The sequence below is a fragment of the Eschrichtius robustus genome, chromosome 6, assembly GCF_028021215.1.
Source record: "Eschrichtius robustus isolate mEscRob2 chromosome 6, mEscRob2.pri, whole genome shotgun sequence".
Classification (NCBI taxonomy): domain Eukaryota; kingdom Metazoa; phylum Chordata; class Mammalia; order Artiodactyla; family Eschrichtiidae; genus Eschrichtius; species Eschrichtius robustus.
Window position 1 is genome coordinate 51,905,506 of NC_090829.1, and position 21,966 is coordinate 51,927,471.

Sequence of the window (21,966 nt, forward strand, 5' to 3'; positions counted from 1 at the left end):
TAGTGTGTATATGTAAATCCCAATCTTCCAATTTATCTCCTCCCCCAACCCCCTGGTAACCATAAGTTTGTTTTCTACATCTGTAACTCCATTTCTGTTTTGTAGATAAGTTCATTTGTACCCTTTTTTTAGATTCCACGTATAAGCGATGTCATATGATGTTTGTCTTTCTCTGTCTGATTTACTTCACTCACTGTGACAATCTCTGGGTCCATCCATGGGAAAATATTTTTTTGAAGTAGCAATTGTTAGAGGTACAAGTATGTCTTATCTGTTAAGTAGAGCAGGTAGGAGTTACACTTGGCAATGCTATTGACAGTTTTAGCTGCATTTATATTTGTTGTTGCAGTTGCTTCTTTTCATATATATAGATGGGATTTTCCTCAATAATTTTGAATTACCAGGGTTTTTATCTACATAATATTAACATGTGAAAAGAGCAGTACAGTTAGAAGATGAGGTGCACATTTTCCCTTAATTTGCAAACATCTGAAAAACACTATTAGAAATTACAGGAGTCTGATATTTTATAGATTTAGAAATGGGCATTATAGTATCAAGGGCTGTGTAATTTCCTAGTGTTTTTTCTAAGGAGTGTATATCTATGCATATGTGTGTTTATGTATATGTGTTTTGGAGCATCTTAATTTCAGCTTTATGAAGCTTTGTCATTACAAGTTGCTGGAAATATAAGAATGCGTTTTGTACCTACAAATTGTGATGCAAAAGTTATTAGCTTCTTCAAAAAATTGGCTTTTATTTTAACACACGTGGAATTTTTGTTTATTCATCTTGACACGAGTAGTCACCGAAGAGCAATTTTGAAAACTGTGTTGCTTCTAGGAACATCATCTGGAGTGCTCTGGTGTTTCACTGACCTTGCGTTGTGTGCGTGATGGGGGGGCAGTGATGAATGGCTTTAGACTGCTTCAGGAAAGGATATTGCATATTGATCACAAGATTGGCCCGGTATTTTGTTCATTTCATGACCATGGAATACACTTCTAACCTTAACAACTCTTCTTTCAAATGCTTTCATTAAAGCCATCATCACTGGCAGAAAAAAACAACATATATTACAGGTCTCTTTGATAGAGGTTGGTAGTGTCTTCTTGGAAAAGAAGAACAGCAACCTTCATATGTCGAACAGAAGCAGTACAGAAGTGACAGGTCTCCCCCATGCAAAAAATCTCTGTAGATAACCTCAGCAAACCTAGAAGTCTGAATAGACTGTAGCTAAAGGAGTGACTTCTGAAGTATCAAGGAATTCATCAAATAGCTGAGCCACTACCACATGCCAGGGCCCTGTAGCAGTATCCTGAGGACCTTTTTAACAGGTGCATATTCTCCAACCTTAAAAAAAATTCTTCCTCAAGTTATTTAACTTCCCCATACATCAAGTAGGGGAGAAAGTTGCCCAAGAGGCATTATTTGGATGTAATAAGTGAATTGAATGGAGGAAAGTTTGCTTGCCTGGAGTGTCTCTTGAGTCTTCAGAGAGGCTCAGACTATCAGATATGGAAGAAAGTCAGCCGTCCATCACCCTCCTTTCACACTTGAGGACAGGAAGGCCCAAAGGGCTCTTAGTGGAGGTCATTGTAAACTGGAGTAATCTTGAGGTAGCTTTAAGCAACAGATAAGGCTTAGACAGAAGGTGGATGTCCTAGGAAAGAGGAGGGGGGAGTACCAGGAGCAGAGTTTCAGCGGTCACATGCTTCTGGAGAGTCGTGACACTGGTAGTAGGAGGGAGAGTCGTGACACTGGTAGTAGGAGGGAGAGTCGTGACACTGGTAAGAGGGAGAGTCGTGACACTGGTAGTAGGAGGGAGAGTCGTGACACTGGTAGGAGGGAGAGTCGTGTGGGCAGAGTAGGAAATACATTTATATAGGCAGGGGACTGTGGAGGATGTGTTTGGCCGGAGAAATATTTCTGAGCTACAGAATATACTATCTTGCCTATACATGTCATATTAGGGAAAGATCTAAGACAGTGTTTAGTATATTTTACAGCTTTTCTGAAAATTCCCATCACCTGCCCTTGTTCAGAGGAAAGATATCCAGGCCTCCCTCCAGAGATTCTGATTTGGTAGTTCTGAGGTGGAATTGAGGGATCCGTATTTTTAAACAGTTTTATTGAGAAATAAGTCACGTCATACAGTTTACTCATTTAAGATGTAAAATGCAACATATATATTTTTAGCATATTGGCAAGGTTGTACAACCATCGCCAATATCAAATTCTAGAACATTTTGTACCTTCTAAAAGAAACCTTGTAGTACCTATTAGCAGTTAATCTGCCCTGCCATCCCTCTACCCCTCCACCTCCACGCCAAGCTCCAGGCAAACACCTTTCTGTCTCTAAAAATTCACCTGTTCTGGACATTTCATAAAAAGGAAGTCATACAATATGTGGCCTTCTGTGGCTAGCTTTTTCAGCACTTAGCATAATATTTTCAAGGTTTATCTATGTTCTGTCATGTATCAGTACTTCATTCCTTTTTATTGCCAAGTTCTTTTCCATTGTGTGGGTATACCATATCTTATTTATTTATTCTAAAGTTGATAGATGTTTGGGTTGTTTCTCCTTTTTTGGCATTTATGAATAATGCTGCTGTGAACATTTGTGAGGAATCTGTGTTTCTAAACAAGCACCCCACCTGATTCTGTTGCAGTAGTTCCTGCGTCACACCTGAAGAAACACTAACCGGAGCAGTTAGCTCAGTAGAACTCCCACTTCCACATGCGAAGTCCCTCATTCCGCATCTCCTGAGAGTTGCTCTGGCCTCTGCTTGGAGAGTCCCTGGTTTGTGAGAGTGAGTGGTGGCCTAGTGGAAGTGACGTTTCACAATGAATTACATGGTCTGCATGTGCAAGGTAGAGTGGACAGAAGAGGGAGACGAGAGAGAGATGGTAGGCAGGATAAGTTGGTTCCAGACGGTTCCAGAATCTAGAAGCGATTTGATTTAATTCCTGAACTAGGGCACTGCTCCTCCTGCTGCTGGTAATGGAAAGGAAGCATCAGAGGAACAGACTTTTCTTAAAGGAAGAATCCTTTCACTAGTGGTGATTTTAAAATATTCAACAGTTTATATTTTTAACTGACTCAGACATGGTTATGTCTAATTCTGACCTTATCTATTCCTATCATCCTGTTATTCCAAATAAATGTGTTTTTACCAACTGTTTGAGAGAGGAAATCCGGGAAAACTAACTGAAGGATATAGTATAATAAAAAAAATGCTGGGTTATGATATTTTGAAGCCTCTGGTCAATTAGGGATGTTTAGATATTGTACAAGCCTGTGTCAGACTGAACTTTTCAAGGTTCCTTTTTAGATTCAGGATTCTATGATACATCTTGAAACTGAAAATCGTTTCTAGGAGTGGAGCCCTCACCATCACTGTGGGTTGGCCCACTGTGCCTAAGGTGAAGGGGAAACCACACCTGTGAGCTGCTGCACCGATTTAGAAGGTGGGGCTGCCACCATCAGTGACCCTTTTCAGGAAGTCATAGAGGTGTGTTTTGTATCATAGGATTCTCATTGATCAGATATCCATTATCTGTTTCTCATTTTTCTGTTGGATGATTTGACAAATATGATGAGATTGCCCTTAAGATGCTCTGTGTTCCATATATTTAGTACATTTTTTTTTCCCTAGCAAAAGCACCACTAAAAAAAAAGTCAGAACATGTTGATGAAAAATTCTTCATCCTACCTACTTAACCATAATCACTGTGAACACTTCGGTGTATATTCTTTTATTTCTGTTCTCTTGTGACAAATAAACATATTCCTAGTTTTGCAGAAATAAGACCACAGCGTAGACCTTCTATTTGCTAACCTATTATTCCTCTATGTTGTTATTTCCCTATAAACAGTGTGTTGTGCGCATCTCTCTTCACTTACAGCGTTTAAAATTGGCAGCATAGTCTTCCATTGTATGGATGAGATAGCTTCTAACTTTTCACTATTTTATGCTGAGATATACTTTATACTAAGATATTTTAGGTCACATCATACACTTTGCCAGTCTGGTTTTCTGTTAATAACTTTACTGGCAGCAGTACACCTAGATGCTCAGGGTTAAGTGTTTTGGGTCAAAGTGCCATCGACCTGGATTCATGATACGTCTCTTCTGCTGAGAAGACAGGGTAGGTTTATAGTTGTGAAGAAAGTGTTCTGAACAGTTAACAGAAAACATCCTATAGCTCCTGGGAAACAGACAGTAAACCTTTACTTTTTAGAAACATATATATGGAAACATAGAAACAAAAAATTGAATTTACAGTAATTTGTGGGAACCATTCACTTCATAATTCTATTTAAATATTTGCACACAATCTAAGTGTATTATGTCATTATAACCTGATTTCATATAAGAATAAATTATGCCTTTGGGTACACATTGGTCATCTCAGTTGAATACCATGTGTTCCCTAGCTTTGTGCCAAGGTCAAGGACCTGAAGAAGGTTTTGCCACCTTCTCTGAAAATGTCACTTAGGAACCAGTTCTTTATTTTTTTAAAGTTGTCAGTGTTATAATCATGAAATATCAAAAATAAAAAATAGGTCTATACTGTGTCAACTGTAGCCCTCTAACTTTATAGATTTCATATGGCTAGAAAAAAATTGAAATGACACACATCACTGTTTTAACAGTGGATGTTTCTGGGTGATGTGATTATGAATAATCGAAACTTTCTTCCTACTTTTCTGTATTTCCAGATTCCTAGAGTGAACGTGTGTTATATGTTCTAATATATGGGGATGTGGGAATTAAAATATGGAACAAATATTTTTAGGCTTCAGATGAGGGAAGGTGGGGTGGAGAGAAACCATAAAGATAAGAGTGGGTAGTTACGTTTCCACTGAGAATGAGGCCTGCCAACCCTAAGGGAACTCTCTGGTCCCACCCTGTACTTTTCATAGCTAGAGTTTTTGAAGTCCTTTGTGCTAGTTAGGGACTAGCATAGTTAGCACAGCTAAGTAAGTATGTAACAGATTTCTATTATTAGTTTATCTTTGCTGAGCCTCATTTGATTGACGCAGAGTTCTCCACCCAGAAAGTTCGATTTATTTTGGCAGTTCAAAGAGGATATGTTGGAGTGCTTGTTATCTAAAAAAAGTAAGGCTGAGAAACCTGCTTTCCCCTCCTCCCTTTAAAAAAACTGTTTGGGTTGGTCCTAGTGAACATGCCTAATCTAGGGATTACTCTGCAAGCATGACCCGAGGGCTGGTTTTGTAAATGTTACCAAATCTATTACTTAACCACAGATGTGCTTCCATTGTTGCCTTCCACATAGTCCCCAGCTGAATGGTGAAAGTTCGTTTTGGGAGACTTGGCTAAATCCGAATCGTTTAGGTCTTTACCTTATGTTGTACAGTGGCTTGGAACTATTTCATCGGGAAAATTTGAACAGTCACATGGTGCAACGTAGATTGAATTATATGGGTTTTTAAAAGTTAACTTTTATGATTATAAAAATTATAGATGCTCAAAAATAGTTAAGTACAAAGAAAAAAATATAACTCATTTCATTATCCATAGGTTAACCATTGTTAACATTGTGGTTTTATTTCATTTCAGTCTCATAAACAATTACATGTACATATATACTCTGTGTACCTTTCACTAAATATTGTGTTATGAGCGTTTCCATGTGATTTCTGGTTTACTTTTTCTGTATTGCAATAGTGACTTCCTGAAGCTAGTAAGTGCTGTTATTTATGGTTGGCATGGGTGCAGATGCCTTTTATTTTATGGTGGCTGCCTTAAGGATTAGACTTCCAATAAACCCTTGAGATGTATGTATTAAATATGATGTTCTTTGTTGCTGTCCCCAAATCGATAGATTATTAGAGCTGGCAGGGACCTTGGTGATGGAGTTTAGTCCTCTAATTAGAGAAATGAGAAAAATAAGCCAGAGGAGTTGCCCCTTGCCCAAAGTCATTAAGTTATTTAATGGCCTAAGAATGTTCCTCTCTTTTGCAGGTTGAGAAACTTGGGTATTGAGAATCTAATCAACATTTTTGAAAGAACCTGGTTGTGTTTTTTTAAAAAAGCTCAGGTAGGGAGGAAAAAGTCAAACTGGTATTTTTATAGTGTAGTAGTAAATTGGTAAAACCTATTTGTTAATTGCATTTTCCATCAGCAGTTGGTTAATTTCCTCACATATATGTGAGGAAATAAAGATAATGGTGACATTATCTTTATTTCCTCACATATTTGTGCAAAAGTCATTGATATGATGCTGACAATGCCCACTTTCCTATTTGAGGAGTTAAAATAATTATTTTTTTTTGCTTTGCAGTTAAGCAAAATGGTCAGTATTTAAGGAACCCTAATTTTCAGTAGAGATAATGAAGTGAGTGTTGACGTTTTGATTTTTTAAAAATTGCATATTCAATACTAACACCTTTCATTAGTTTTGAAAAGCACTAACTTCCTGGGAGTATTTTCCAGTTTATTTGAGAGACAAATGTCATGGCCTTGTGATTTTTTTTTTTAAACAAAGTGATACCCTAAGAGATTAGCTAGAAAAATGAAATGCAGTTGTTGACTGTGTCCCTTTTACCTCGGGAAGAACTCGGGGGAATGATTGTGGACAACACCAGCTTTGTTAACCCTGAAGTGTAGGCAGTAGGGGCCTGTGAACACGGCATTTACAGTGGTTCACCGTCCCCTGCCTTGGAAAGTTCTCTCTGGAACAGTTGGAGGTGCTGTTAGCGAGGCCTGCTTCCTGTGTGAGTACCTATTGTGGAGGCCTCCCTTGAATGGGAGGTTTGTGAGAAGTGCTTTCCCACCAGTACACAATGCACCCTCTCGGCAATGTAAATACACATTCCACTCAGGGTCAGGCTCACAGTGACTGGCCAGAACTCCCTTGCAAAGAATGATATTTTGTAGTTCCATTTATTTATAATGGCTGGTGGAAAATTAATATGCTTGTTAAATCTATTTTTAAAAATAAAAGGGAAGCCACTTATCTAAGAGTGTTTGCTGTATGTAAATCAATTAGCTGTGGCATATTTTGATCTTGCTAATTCTCCTGCTCTAGGAAATGAATGTCACCTTCTTACTAACTGTTCTGTCTATGTTTAAAACTTGAGGTTCTTGTTTTAAGAGTTATCCTTATGCCTCAGAAAACTCCTTTTGGGTTCTCTGATGAAAGACATAATAGGCTGTGGCTAAAGAAAATAAAGTAGTGACCCTAGAAAATACTAGATCAAGTCATCTTGGGATTTCGAATGGGCTCTATTGAGCAGTAAATGAAGGTCTAGAGATCAGAGCAGATAAGATTCTTACTGGGGAATGGCAACACAAAATTATTTGTCTTTATTTCCTTGGAGTTGATCGTTTGCTTTGAATCCAGGGCATGGATATGATTACTCGAGAGATTGAATGGGGTCCCCGTCTAATGGGCCTGGATTTATTGGAGTCAGGTCCCACCCGGTCCCTGAATGTTTGCTGACATTCCCAGCAGCGGAGTACCTGGTCCCCAACATCCATTTCCTATCCCCCCAGCCTGTTGCTCTTTTCTCAAGATTTTACCAAATGAATTTGTTTCACCAAAGTACTTTAAAGAGTGTAACATAAAGTCCTGTCGAGAAAAATCCATGGTGGAATTTGGATACCTTTTCATTTGGATTAATTATTCTCTGTTCAGACCCTGCCGGGTGAATTGTGGATGTATAGAGTATAAAATACGGACAACAATCTTTGTCTACTAGAAAGTGAGTTTAAATTTTTCTTATATTTTTACATCTAAGGTGCTTGGCATGGAGCAGTGGTTGTCAAAGTGTGGTATGGGGGACCCTTGGGTGTTCCTGAGATTCTTTTAATGGGGTTCATGAGGTCATAACTATTAATAATCCTAAAATGTTATTTGTCTTTTTCAATCTTATGCTTCTGAGTTCTTCAATAATGTTAACTGAAAAGTATCTTGTGTCTTTCATGCTTTCACTTGAGGAGAAATATGAAAATTGAATTGGAGAACATGCATTTTGTAGCAGAGTTGAAATTTAAAATTATTTTTCTGGAAAGATTTTAAAGCCTATTAGTGGACTCCTTAAATTTAGAATTTGAATGATTTTAGAACAAAAGAGTGTCTTACACAGAGCAGAACCTAAGTGAGTATTTATTAAATAAATGAATGCAGCCCCCTTACATTTTCTTAACAAATTATATTAGTGTAATTAATGATGTCATTATTCACAGGGAGTATTTAGAATATAGGCAAGCATCATGCTTTCAAACATTTAGATTCGTCTGTTTGCATATAAGTATGTATACACCAATTGCCATTTCATTTATTAAAGCTCTTTGATGCTCTATGGTACAGGACAGTTGTTGTTTCCCCCCCCCCCCCCCCCCGTAAAAGAAAGAAAATGTTTTTTCTGAAGAATTCCACGGTTTTGTGTTTTCAAAAATATTAGTCTGAATTAGTAAAGTGGTTGCTCATGTTAAAATTTTGTTGTAATGGGCTAAAATCTGATACAGTAAATAGATGTTCCCTTACACAGTGTGTCTTTGCACCTGCTAATTTGTTTCTTTATAAGTGTCATTTCATGTGAATTTTCTGTTTCAGTACCTTGTAAGTTCTAAGGAACACCTGGTATTTGCTTTGTGTTTAGTCACATTAGGTGAAATACAGAGCTGCTTATGAGAATGTCATCAGTTGTAATGATTCTTTAAGAAATAGCTTGTTTTAAAAAACATGTTTGTAAACTGATTTTCAGTGTATCCTATACTATTCTCATTGATTTCTCTACCCTCCCCCACATAGGGGAGGAAGAAATATTTGAACCAACATCTAAAATTAGTAATAAAATGTTAGAAATCTTTGAAATACATATTTAAGTATAAATTGGATAAAACATCAGTGATGCTTCTACGTGGCTGAAGTAACAGCTTCAGAGCTCTTCCTTGTAATGAGTGTTTTATAACATCTATTCAGTTCAACAAAACTGAGTTTGTTAAATAAACATGATTGAATTCTATATGAGCTGATTAAAGAAACAATTTTAGTATCCTCCTGGCTAATCAGAAATGAAGGTTGAGGCAGGGGGCATGTTTTGAAGACAAATTCATCTTCTGGCACACTCTTAAGAGTAGGAAAGATGCCACAGCTGGGAAACCAAATTTAGACATTGGAGCTTATCTCAGATGAAAGGTTTCATAGAGCAGGGCGGTCTTTTGACTTCGGTTTTGTCAGAAGTATCCAGTGTGGATTTGGGTTAATCGAATATAACATTTCAGTGTAATGCTATTTAACATCATGCCTTTATTTCTAGAATCCTAGAATTCTAGTCCAGTCCAGTCCCTGGTACATAGTGGATGCTCAATAAGTATTTGTTAAAAGAATGGATGATTATCTCTGTTCATGGCCTTTTGTTTGATGCTATTTTAGAAGATTCCTTTCAGCTGAGTCCTTTTGGGATATTGAAAATAATAGAATCTTGAAACCCTTTGTACCAAATACCTTGTTCTGACACTCTCCTCATCGATGACTTGCTAAGCTGCCCTGCTTTGTGAAGTAATTTTACTTTTGTGTTTAATCATGGCATATCTCTTTGAAAATCAACACAGAGGGTGTAACTTTAGTAGTTTATAGTTTGGTTTCTTTTTCTCCCTAATTCTTAACCATCTGGACTACATGATAGTACAGTGGATTTGTTTAACCTTCCTTAAGCTACTTTAGAAAGTGTTCTAAAAAATCATTAAATCTGCATCTTGGTAAGGATACACCCAAAACTCACAGTTGTTGCCTTTGTGTATGGGGAACTGGGGACTGGATAGGAGAGAAATGTACTTCAATTGGATGTCTTCGAAAGTTATCTTTTGAATTTTGTACTATGTGCTTTTGTTTTATCTAATTTTAAAATTCACTAACCTATGAATTTTTCATCAGTCCTTCCACTTCCATGTTTTGTTGCTAGATTCTTGGATGTTATAATCAGCTCGCTCAGAGAGCGTTGACTCTTAACCATCACTTTCTGAGTCTCTTTGAGCACCTTACTTACTTAACCTCTCTCAGCCTTAGCTGCAATACCTTTTAAGAGGGGAATACTGCCTCCTTCACACGAAGGTTGAGAGGCTAGGTAAGAATTAATGTGCAGGGGCTGCAAGCCGTGCCTTTCTTTGCTTTGGGGCTCTTTCTCTCATCCTTTCCCAGAAACAGTCAGTTGTTGGGTGTCTGCAACACATCCCACCCACACACCAATAAAGGGTGTTACACGTGGCTGTTAGGTACCCAAGTGGTTGTAGAAATGTGAATTTAATTCATAATAGATCTCTAAAAGCAGAGTAATAAAATACATTTTGGATTTCATTAGAGGAGACTCTAGAAGTTGTGTTAAAGAACCCACATTACAGATGAAGAGACTGAGACCCAGAGGGCCTGTGCAGGCCCACCTTGAGTCACAGCCCTGACGAGCAGTGGGACCTGTCACAGTGCCGTGGGGCTTCCAGGCAGGTGGTAGTAAGTAGCCCAAGGGCTGGGTGAGGAGTGAGCTTCTGGTGCTGGGATGGAGAGGAGAGCTGTCTTCTGATTTCCCATCTCATCTCTTTCTATATCTGCCCCGCCCTTGCAGCTTGCAGGTTGACTGGTGGGAAGGTGCCGAGACCTGGAGCTGGAGAGGGTTTTAGGATTGACCTCTTCTGTTCTTGGACTTGTTTTCAACATCCTATAGAAAAAGATATAAACAACCGCACAATTCTGAATCTCATTGAAAAGAAATATTTTCAGTTCTTCTCATCTTTGGATAAAGTATGTGACAAAGTTAGCTTGGATATGTGTGAAAATAAGGGCTCATAGCTTTGGAATGTTTCTTGTTAGATGCTAGACTGTCATCCTTGGGATGTGAGAGAGGGATGTGAGATTTACTGTGCTGAGTGTGCCTTGAGTCTAGGTGTTCTAATAAAAATGTCTAACTATGTCTGCAAACTTCTTTAAACACCGTTTAAAAACAATGAACAAAACAAACAGGCCTTTGGTTGGTAAACCTCTTTTGTAGTTGGGCCCCCTTTCCCTTTTAGTTAATATTTGCAGAACTGAGCTGTTTATGTGTGGATGTGGATCAGAGGTCCAGAGATTGTGTATATGTAGTGATAGAATTTTTTTTTAAGTTTTTGTGTTTCCTTAAAGATTTGGAGTATATTGAGGGGCTATGGAAGCAACCAGCCTCTGTATATTCATGGAGAATTACATTGATAAAAGTAGCCTCAGGATGCATATAATGCTTACGTATGATCCTTAGATATGTGGGTTTTTTTTTTTTTTTTTTTCCTTCTCAGAAAATAGTGCCTTTCCTATATGGTAGTTTTGAGTTCAGACATGACTATGCTTTGCCAAATTAAAAAAAAAAGAAAGCATCTATGGATTCTCAAAGGCAGGGCCTATACATTAGACTATTTGGCATCCCTCCTTGGCCTCTGGAGCACAGTAGACAATTCTTTTTTTTATTTGTTGCTTGAATCATTTACTGTTATTTAATCTGTGGCAGTGGTGGCAGCGGTGCTTTTAATCTAACTCAGTTTCACGGGATTTCTCTGTGAATTTAAACTTTGCCACCTAATTCTCCTGTGTTTATAATTGGATGCAAAAAGCGAGAGTGTCTTTAAGGTTAGGAACTTTTTCAGACAACTGTGTTTTAACTTCACTAATGAACCCATGTCAGACAAGAAGACAAATTCCAGACTGTTTGTGCCTCAACCAACCAGCTGGGTGCATACCTCCAGGTACTGCTCATGTCTCAAGAGGTTTTTCTGCATGAACAGTTATCACCACTCCTTCTTTCATTCAAGTGGCAAGCCATGGCAAGAGTCTTTCTTTCACAGCTGTGTAGAACTCAGCTGTAAAATTAGATTTCATTGGCATAAAAACACAGTGATTGCTATCACTATTTACTCAATACGTTCTTTTTCAACATTTTACTTAGATTCTTCCTCTCTTATGCAGAAGGCTCAGATTATACTCATACAAGTAAGAGAAACTAACAGGTTCTTAGAGTTTGAGTAAACCTCTTTTTTTAGCTTTTGTTTAATCTGTATGAAGTGAGCACAGTAGGCAATGGTGTTTTGAAACATAGTCTATTAAGAGCAAAAAGAAACCTTAAAGGCGAACCTATAATCTTGTCATTTTGTAAAAGAAGAAATTAATTGCCCAAATTTAAAGCTCATTATTGGCAAACCTCAAATTAGAACTCATATTTTCCAATACTCAGTCTTGGGGTCTCTCTGCTCTAGTGCTTTTTTGCCATAACATACTGGTCCTTTGAACAATTTTTAGTGGAAGGGCTGTGAAAAATTCTAATAAATATCTTTAGTTTCTCTCCATATCCTTTTTTGGGCACAATTTAATTTGATTTTCAGAAAAGTGAAGGAGAGTGTTTGCCTGTACAAGTACCTTTCCTCATGGTTGCCCACAGTGTACGGGAGAGACGGTACACAGTGAAGCACTGCAACCACCTGCAGCCTTTTCCTGTCCAGTGGCAGCGCCCCCCATCAGGTTCCTAAATGGCCACATGGTAATTCCACACGGTCAGAGCCAGTGCCACGGCCCCTGCTTTAGTGTTACCAGAAGGGCAAGAAAAGTCCTGCTTTCACAGTAGCAGGAGCATAGTAAAAACAGTCCGATGTGTGTTGAGCAGGTTTTTCTCAATTTCAGAGGCAAAGGAGGTTGCACAGTGTTTCTATCTTGTTTTCCTCATTTTTTTTTCTTTCTATTGATGCTGTTGGTGTTTCCACGGTTATCATCAGAAAGCTGTTTCTAGTTTTGCTCCGAAGGCTAGAACCGTTTTGAGAGTTTCTAGGTCTTGAAATATCATCAGGGGTTTACCTTTCAAAACCAGAATGGAGCAGGAAGGTAAGAGGTTTTTCTGATGAAAATAAAATAGCAAATGATACTTTGATATCTCGTTAGTTGTAAGAATGTATATAACTTTTTAAAAACTTTTTTTCTTCTCTCTCTTCCTCTCTCAGCGTTCCTCTTTCCCTTCCTCCTCTCTCCCTCTTTGTTTTTCTAAATCTTGCTAATAAAACTTAGAGTGGAAGACTACACACTAAGAAGCTGTCAGTCCTTGTGACTGAGGGCATATGTACATAACGGCCACCTGTATGAGAAGGAAGTTCATGAAAGCAGTTTTTCTTTCTTTTTTCTGTGCTACGTGATTCTCTGTCAAATTTTGACTTTTTAAGATTTTTCTTTTTTACTACAGTCATGGCATAAACAAGTGTAAATCAGCTGCACAAATGTTTGTCGTAATAAATTAGGTTTTATTAGGCTTAGGTTTTACATTGGAAGCCATTAAGAAACTTGTAATCACTCATAAAACACTAGCTATCTGATAATTATATTCTTTGAAAAGAGAGACAGTAATTTGTTGGTAACCTCTCAAACCCATCTGCCTCAAACACGACACAGCACAACAAAGCCCCCGTTTTTTTTGTGATTCAGTAAGTTTATCCTGTTGTCATTTTGACTACTAATGGGGTTTTTCTTGCCATGTTGAATCAGGAAAAAAAGTTCTTTTCCTTATTACTATTTAAAAAAATGGCTAGAACATTTCTCTGATATGTTTGTGACGATTTTCTGACACCTGGTCCACAATAGATTCTTACTATTGGAAGTCATTTAGTATTTTTAGTAGAGAAGGAACTTTTGTTGAAGTATGAATCGAGCTATGATTTTACTAATGTGCCCCTGAGAATATTTTTCCCAGGCTGCAGAACAAGCATGTAGCAAGCAAAATGTTTACATGCTGTTTAGATTATGTGAAGGTGATTGGTTAATGTATATTTTATTGGAAAAGATACAAGCTTTATGGAATCACAATTAACTTTAGTGGTATGAATTCTGAAAATTATTTTATTATTATTTATTAGATTCTTTATTTTCCTAATTGCTTCATAGGTCTTAATTGGTGGGTTTCCATCCATTTCCCATTCATCAAGGAACCCATTTCACTTCTGAAAGTGCATTTGAATTGCGGAATGGAAGCAAAAAGTCAAAACTGATGATGTGCTTTTTTTTTTTTTTTTTTTTTTAATTGAGGTGTAATTGGCACACATACATTCTTCTTATTGGTTCTCATACTGCTTTTATTTTTTACACACTTCCCCGGGATAGTTTAGGATAGGTAAGAAGCCACATCAGGGTGTAGGTGAAGTGAGCCTGGGAGCCTACGCCTTGGCGCCGGCCTGAGACTTGACTCGGGGAGCCCGTCTCCTCTCACCCAGCAGGACCACCCCATTTGGCGCTGCTGGTGACGCTTTGCTCCTTTTGGTGCCGTTAAGTTTCTTTTTCTCTTGTCATCTGAAACCCATTTGTGTACTGTATTGCTAACTCACATCTTGAATTAATGTAAGGAAATTCGGGTCCTCAGCCTATGGAGTGAGGACCAGGACATTCTGTTACTAATATGAAGGCCAGGTCCACAGACTTAAACCTCCTCCAGCGGTGATCAGGGCTTTGGTTTTTTTCAAGTTAGAAATTCTTCCTAGTATATGATTGCTTTTTCTGGCCTTTGGAAATGGATCTGTGGTTCTCTCCTGAGAATCAGGTTTTTATGAAATTGGCTGTGTGTTTCTTAGTATAGGCTGGGGCCAAAATACCATGGAAAACCTTTTTGGACTTGGAGTGAGGGAAGCAAAATAAAGGGAAAAAGTAATAACCCAGTTGCCTAGAGTAATGTAAAAACTGAAGACCCTTTGCAATATTATTTTAAAATAAGGTGTTCTGTAAAAGCTTTGGGGGCATATTTGGACAGAATTAAACGTCTTACCAGCAGTGAGGATCTGTTTTTCAGAGTATGCAGCCCCCCCGCCCCCCCGCCATTAGCCTAGAAGTTCTTTGGTTCTGGACCTTGCTAGCAGGTAAGGACGGTAACAAACGACTTGCTTTCAGGAGAGAGGGAAGTTAACCACAAGTGCTCACGTGGCATCCCTTCCCTGTCAATCAAAAGAATAGAACTGGCCGGGCATGAAGCACTTGTGGTTTTAGTGTTAGGATGTGTGGTTAGGGGGAGAGGTTGTGAGGGCCTGTGGTTGTCACCGAATTCTTTGAAATAGAAGTATGGGTAAGAATAAAAAGAATAGGAGTGAAACCTTGGAGCTCTATGTGAAAAAAAAAAAAAAAAAAAAAGTTCAGAGAATTAGAAAAAAGCATTGTAGTAGAGGTCATCTATTTTCTATTGGTTTAGTCGGATTAGTTTTGCAGCACATTTATTTATTCTTTATTTGTAAACGGTAGTGGTCTAAAGAATGGATTTATTGCAAGAGCTCAGTTGTGTGTGAGGAGGACAGTGTGGTTGTGGTAGAGCCTTGAATGAAGTACATGAGTTCTGTGAAAGCTCTGGCCAGCTCAGATACACATCTGTCTGAGGGAGAAGGAACCCAGACCAGGACAATGCGGGTTTTGTCAGGGTGATTTCTCATGAGACTTTCTGACTGACACAGAAAACAGGTACAGCTCAGTTATCCAGAGATCACACATCTGGCTCACGCAGCTTCTCTCAGAGCTGATAATCAGCACGTGGTCAAGGAGGACGGTGCAGGGCACAGAGGGGAGCTTCTGAGACCCCAGAGACCACTCCTCTGTGTGTGTATAACTAACAACCTGGCTTCCCAGCCCAAGGAAGATGTAAGACAGCCAATTTAGGACATGTTTCTCAGATTTGAGGAGGTGTGGTTTGTGGTGCAGCCTAATGAGGAAGAAAGAGGAAAAAATACACCATAGAATTTAAACATAAGAACTCAAAGTAAGGGTGAATTTCTCTGAGTATGTAAGGTCAGAATGCTTAGTAACTCCCTAGTACATCACCTTGTGACTGAACACAGTATTGTAAACAATGACCCTACATCCCTAAGAAAAAATAAAGTTATGGCCAGACTGCCCTATAATGAAGTAAGAAAATGTATAATTTCCATCCACAATTATTGCAAATAAAGTTTTTGGTCCTTAAAGTTAACTGTTTGAATAGTAAGCCTTCCACATTCATGGCTTCATTTTTAAAATTCCATTTGAAAAGTTCAAGTTCGGTCAGCTTTCTTAGGCATGTTACATTCTCCAGGTCTCCTCAAGGCAGTGGTGCTGAGGCTTAAGCACCTCTTAAGGTGTTTAAGTTGAGTACATGTGTAGTTTTGTCTGGGTTATCGGCCAAAATAGAGGAGACTCACTTTTGGGGGAGCTGTCACCATTAAATGATTGATGCATGGCAAGCCTTCCCAAGTCTCTTGGCCTGACTTAACCTTCTTCAGCTGTCAATGGTTAGGGCTGAGTGGTTTTCCCAATTTACAACTTGAACATTTGACTTTCCATTTGTATTTGGAAAAGTCATTACCTCCTGCTACCCAACACCCGTCTGCATCACCAGGGCATAACCAAAAATATGGTAACAACCATAGTAAATACTACTTTGTACCCTGTTTTATGTTTTGCATCTGTGGTTTTCGTTCTTTTATAATTCTTCCTCCTGCCTTTTCTCTTGTCCCGGTCCACGGCACTAAATTGTTGGTGTTCCATGATAATTTAAGGACCGGTTGGCAGGCAGTTGCCTTGTTAAGTAGCTGGGCATTATCTTGCCTAGAGGTAATTTATTGCTTTTTCTACATGTCCCTTGAATTCCAGGCAAATGAACATATCCTGTGTATGTGCATGGAGTGTAGAAAGGGGTTTTTAAACATTGTTGGCTGCGTGCACCACCCCTTCTAGATCAGTCTCTTACCTTGTATTGCAGGCAGGATAAAGTCTGGTTTACCTTTGGTGAAACTCTTGGGCATTAGAAAGTAGGCCTTGGATTTTAGCAAGCTGGTGGCCTAGGGTAAAGAGGTTTAACAACTTTGCTTATGAGCAGTGTGGCTCTGTGGCTTCACTTTATTCTTCCATTTTTCTCCATGATTAAAGGTACGGTTGTTGCATGGTTGAGTTGAGGCACTAGGAGTGTATGACGTTTACATGTTCCCACTGTATGCTGAGTTGATTGTACAAGTAGTTGATTTTTTTATGCACAGTTCCCCGTCTTCCCCTCCCTTGTTCCCCTCCCAGTAAACTGCAACAACCACTGCACATCTGTGAGGCGAATAATCCATCATCCAGTAGAAAAGAAGTACAGAATTCAGGCATCTTTCTCTGTATTGAATAGCTGCATTGCCCAAAGTTGCCTGTACGATTTTCAAAAGCAGATACAATTATCTCTTTGTGCCAGTGGACTTGGTTTCTTTGGGGGTTTCTGCAGCTCTCTGTTGGCTCCCACCCTCCCTCATCGTAGATTTATAAGACTTTCATGGAACTGGGGAGGGGCTCTGTCCTTTTATCCCACACTTGCAGAACCTGGAGTTTAACTGCCCAGTTTGGACTTGACACCTGTGCTTAAGAGTGCCAGCTAGTGGGGCTGGATTGCTGTGTTTTGATGATAGCAAGTCCCATTGTTTATTACGACGCCAACCAGAAGGTTTCTTAAGTTGGAATTGTCAGTGTTAGACATAATGTTGGGAGTTGAGACATTCTTTGGTATTAGGGATGGGTGGCCAGGAATGCCTAAATTTTATACTAGATCACAATTATGTCCTCCTACCAGTACCTGCGTGCACAGGATGAAAAAAGAGCGGGTTCTATCCTTATGCTTGTCTGTGAGATGACCAGGACTTTCCCGCAGTGGGAGAGGGCTTTGGTGCTCACTACTTTAGCAGAGGAGAGGGGAGGGGACAGAGCCACAATCTCCATAACCTCACCAGCAAGTGCCTTGGGGCTCTTCCCTGCGGAGGGGTGAGGAAAAGGTGGAAGTGAGTGTGGAGTGCTTCTTTCCCCCAGATGCTTTATCCTCAGACCCTTAATGTAAATTAGTGCCCTGGTTATCCAACCTGCACGTCGAAGAAACATTAAATAAAACATTACGCTTAAGAAATAGGCCTGTGTAATATCAATCTGAGGAGAACTAGCCATTCTTTCTTCATGCACTAGTAGGGTTAAGTATATTTGAAATAAAATTGAAATGGACATTAGTACTCCATTAGTAGTACTACTCAAAATCAAACGTGTCATGATAGTGTCAGTGGAAGTTATTTTGGTTAATTCTATTGTGGAAGAATCTGTTTCCTACATTAGGATTACCTACTGGGCTTTGAGTTTTGTACTTTTATTTGCTTAGGAACTGAGTAATTGCCTCATAAAACAGCATGATGGTACTGTTAACACTGCATTATAAGACCTGTTATTATAGAATGTGCTTCCCTAGTTGGGACAAGACTTTGTTGTTTGGTGCTTAAAATAATTAGCTTCTCCAAATGGGGTTATAATGAATAGTGTAAAATTTTACTGATTTAAAATAAAGTTTATAATCTCTTGGGTGGCTTTTATGCATCATTTGATACTTCCAGGGAAGGAGTTTCTTTTGGGTGGGATTTGGGGGAGGGAGATATATTTAACATTCAGAATGGAGGTTTTAAGAATGAGAAGAAATATTTTATTTGTCACACCTGAGACAAATTAGAGATAATCATTAAAGGATTTGCCCCACTGTTTTGCCTGATTTGGGTATTGAGTATTAAAGGATTCATTTACCAAATCCTCTTGAATTTGAAATTTTGGGGGACTTTATTATGAATGAGAAAAAATTTAAAATGAACCACATGGCAGTTTCTTTCTGAACTGACTTAAAATAGTGTGCGTGTGTGTTTGTTTATTCTTCTGTGTCCATGCTATTAAACTTTTTGTGACAAAAAGTTTTAGGCATAATTGAAGGATACGTAAATACTTCTTAAAGAACATTATAATTCTGAATAGGAATTCATTGTTTTCCTGCTGTTATATTGAAAAGCTAGATGTCGGTGGCAAGTACCATTATGGAATGAAAGTGGGCTTGGTGTTGTTTTGAATACCTGTATGAAAATCATTTATTCTGTGGAAACAATGGAATGTGCCGTTAAGCCTTATTCCGTACAAGGTGCCATGGGTACTCAGGTACAGGAAAGCTCAAGACATGCAGAAGTGATAAAGCTGTAAATATGCAACAGGTTAAATCCAATTCAAGGAGGTGACGGGAGAGAGATAATTAGAACATGATTAATTACCAATTTAATGGCAAGGTCAGAAATCACAACAACTGCAGTGTAGGCAGTTAACCTTTGTTTACTTGCTTTGTTAACTGCTTTTTTTTTTTTTTTGAGAAAAACTTCTTATAGCTCATTCTCTTTGGCCTTATTTTCTGTAATTACCTTAAAGATAATGATATGATCAGTGTTCGTTTGACACTTTTAGCCTCTCAAATTGTTATCTCATTTTATTCTGAGGAAGATCCCTGGGGTTAGGGGACTTACTATTCTTCATAAGTTTTTAAAATTTATAGCTAAATAATGAAACTGAGGAACTAGAGGTTGTGTTCACTTGGCTTCTTAGAGACTCAGGTTTGTGGTCTCCTAATTCAGGCTATTTCCTGGGTTTTGCTTCACCCCTTTTAATACAATACTGTGATTAGAAGAATTTGAGTTTCGACCGACCTCATGACGGTGCACTTAAATTGCTGACTTGTTACAGGTGAATTTTTGTGGTCTTGAGTCCTTTTCAAAAAAATGGTGATTTTCTTGCAGGAAGCCAGTTGAGGGAAATTCTCCATGAATGTATGTCACAATGATGATGACCGACCAGATCCCTCTGGAACTGCCACCATTGCTGAACGGAGAGGTAGCCATGATGCCTCACTTGGTGAATGGAGATGCAGCTCAGCAGGTAGGTGCAGTAAGAAGGGACTTTAAGTCAACTTGTCTAAGTGGGAAACATTAACCCAGAAATTGTTTTTTGTTTTTTCTTTAAGTTTTTTTTGATGTGGACCATTTTTAAAGTCTTTATTGAATTTGTTACAATACTGCTTCTGTTTTCTGTTTTGGTTTTTTGGCTAAAAGGCATGTGGGGGTCATAACTCCCCAACCGGGGATTGAACCCGCACCCCCTGCCTTGGAAGGCGAAGTCTTAACCACAGGACCGCCAGGGAAGTCCGCTAACCCAGAAATTGTTTTATTTTGAGATTTAAGATCTGTGATTTTGAACCTTTGTAGTTCTCTAGAGGTCAAGTGTTTTTGTTGTAGAATTACTATATGATTTAAAATATCAGAAGTTGTAGTTTTTGAGAACAGCAAACTTTACCTAATCCAGTTGGTATTCTTGAAGCATCAAAAACAAATGTCTGATTTTTGAAATGGATCATTTTGAAAATATGTACAGGTCTTTGGAATAAAATACAGTTTGCTCATGTCATATATTGTGCTTGACTGGTTTGCCTGATTGGTCAGAGCAGGATGGCCCGAGCAGGATGCCCAGAGGGTGGATCGGGTTTTTATCTCACACAGCGGGTGACTGGCCCCGACAAGAGGCACAGGTCTGTGTGAACCCACCCTGGCTCCTGGAGCAGTCCTTCCAAATGTAGAGCCTGCTGCCCAGAAAATGATGGTACTTGTTTTCTATAAAAACTCCTTTGCCACTAGTTACTTAACATTACAGAGTTGAAAAGTTATTCCTGAGTGCATTCCTGTAGCACTTGGGAAAAAATTTAAATGGTAAGTAAAACTTTAAAAATTATTAGAGACAAGTATTGTCGCTGATAACATTATTTAAATTTTTAATTGACTACTAAAACTGGGTTCCCTCAGTCTTATACTAAATAAATGCCATCTTTTTATACTTGTGTAGCTCTTTAGAAGCACAAAAGTAGACGACTTCGTTTTATCAAAAGTAGAATTGGGAGCAATCGCTTGAAAAATATTTATGCAAAATATATTAATAATTCAGAGAAGTTAATTGGCCATTTATTTGATGTCAGTATGTTGCTCTTCCCCACCCCCCATCTGTCATAGTACATTAACACTCTTTATCCATCATAGTACATTAATATTTTGTATATACCTCTGTTGGATATTGCTTTGCTGCTTAATAGTTTATATATATCACTTTCTCCTGCATTAGACTGTGAACCTCTTAAGAACAAAGAGTATCTAATAGGTGCTCAATAAATGTTTGTCAGTTGAATAAATTTCCTCCCTTCTTGCCACTGATGCAAGTATCTCTCTTCCTGACTCCTGATTCTCTCTCGGCTCATTTCCACCCATCTACTGTAGTATCTTTTATCTTAAACGCACAAATAGCTATACTTCTCGTCCACCCAACAGAAACAAGCCCCCTCCCTTGACTCCACATTCTCCCAGTTACCATCTTGTATCTCTGCTCCCCTTTACAGCAGTACTTCTCTAAATAGAGCCTCTGCTTCCTTGCCTCTATTACTCTTCATCTCCAGAGTCTCCACTTGTTTCTTGTCATCTTTCTATTCCAATCTGTCAGCAAGTCCTGTTGGCCTTATCTCAGGAACATTGCTGAAACCATACTTTGCCATGTCCACTTCATTTCCGTGACCACTCCTGGACTCTAAGCCAACACCTCTCACCAGGGTAGGACAGTTCTTCTCACTGGTCTCGCTGCTTTTACTTTTGCTCTACCAGAAAGCATTTGCCACACAGCAGTCTGCTAAAAACATAAACGTACCATGTCACTGCCCTGCTCAGAGCTGTCCTGTTCGCCCGAGATAAACTCTGAGCGCAGTACCATGGCCAGTCCACCTTCTGTGGTTAGTGCTTGCCTCTCTCCATCATTCTCCCACTGCTCTGCTCCGGCCACTCATGGGGAGGTCTCAAAGTGCCATGAATAGTTTCAAGATGCGGTGTTTGGTCTCCTTTATTTTCACTAATTAAAACAATAAAAAAAAAGGGCAAGTTGGGACTTCCCTGGCGGTCCAGTGGTTAAGACTCGGCGCTTCCACTGCAGGGGGTACGGGTTCGATCACTGATTGGGGAACTAAGATCCCTCATGCCTCATGGTGAGGCCAAAAAAAAAGCAGGGACAAGGTATTCAAATATGACTAAACTTGGAAAACAGTGCAGGTCTTTCACATGTTGTCACCTGGTTCCATTTTGCATATGTACC

At 38.9% G+C, this 21,966-nt stretch overlaps 1 protein-coding gene across 4 annotated transcripts in view; it reads left to right on the forward strand.

The window, feature by feature from the left end:
• Positions 1–21,966, forward strand: part of FNDC3B (fibronectin type III domain containing 3B) — a 348,693-nt gene that overhangs the window by 46,894 nt on the left and 279,833 nt on the right. For all 4 annotated transcript variants that reach the window (XM_068546247.1, XM_068546249.1, XM_068546251.1 and 1 more), the window contains one exon: positions 19,587–19,725. In XM_068546247.1, the coding sequence (XP_068402348.1) occupies positions 19,615–19,725 (111 nt within the window). In that variant the 5' untranslated portion in view covers positions 19,587–19,614. The remainder of the gene's footprint in view (positions 1–19,586; positions 19,726–21,966) is intronic.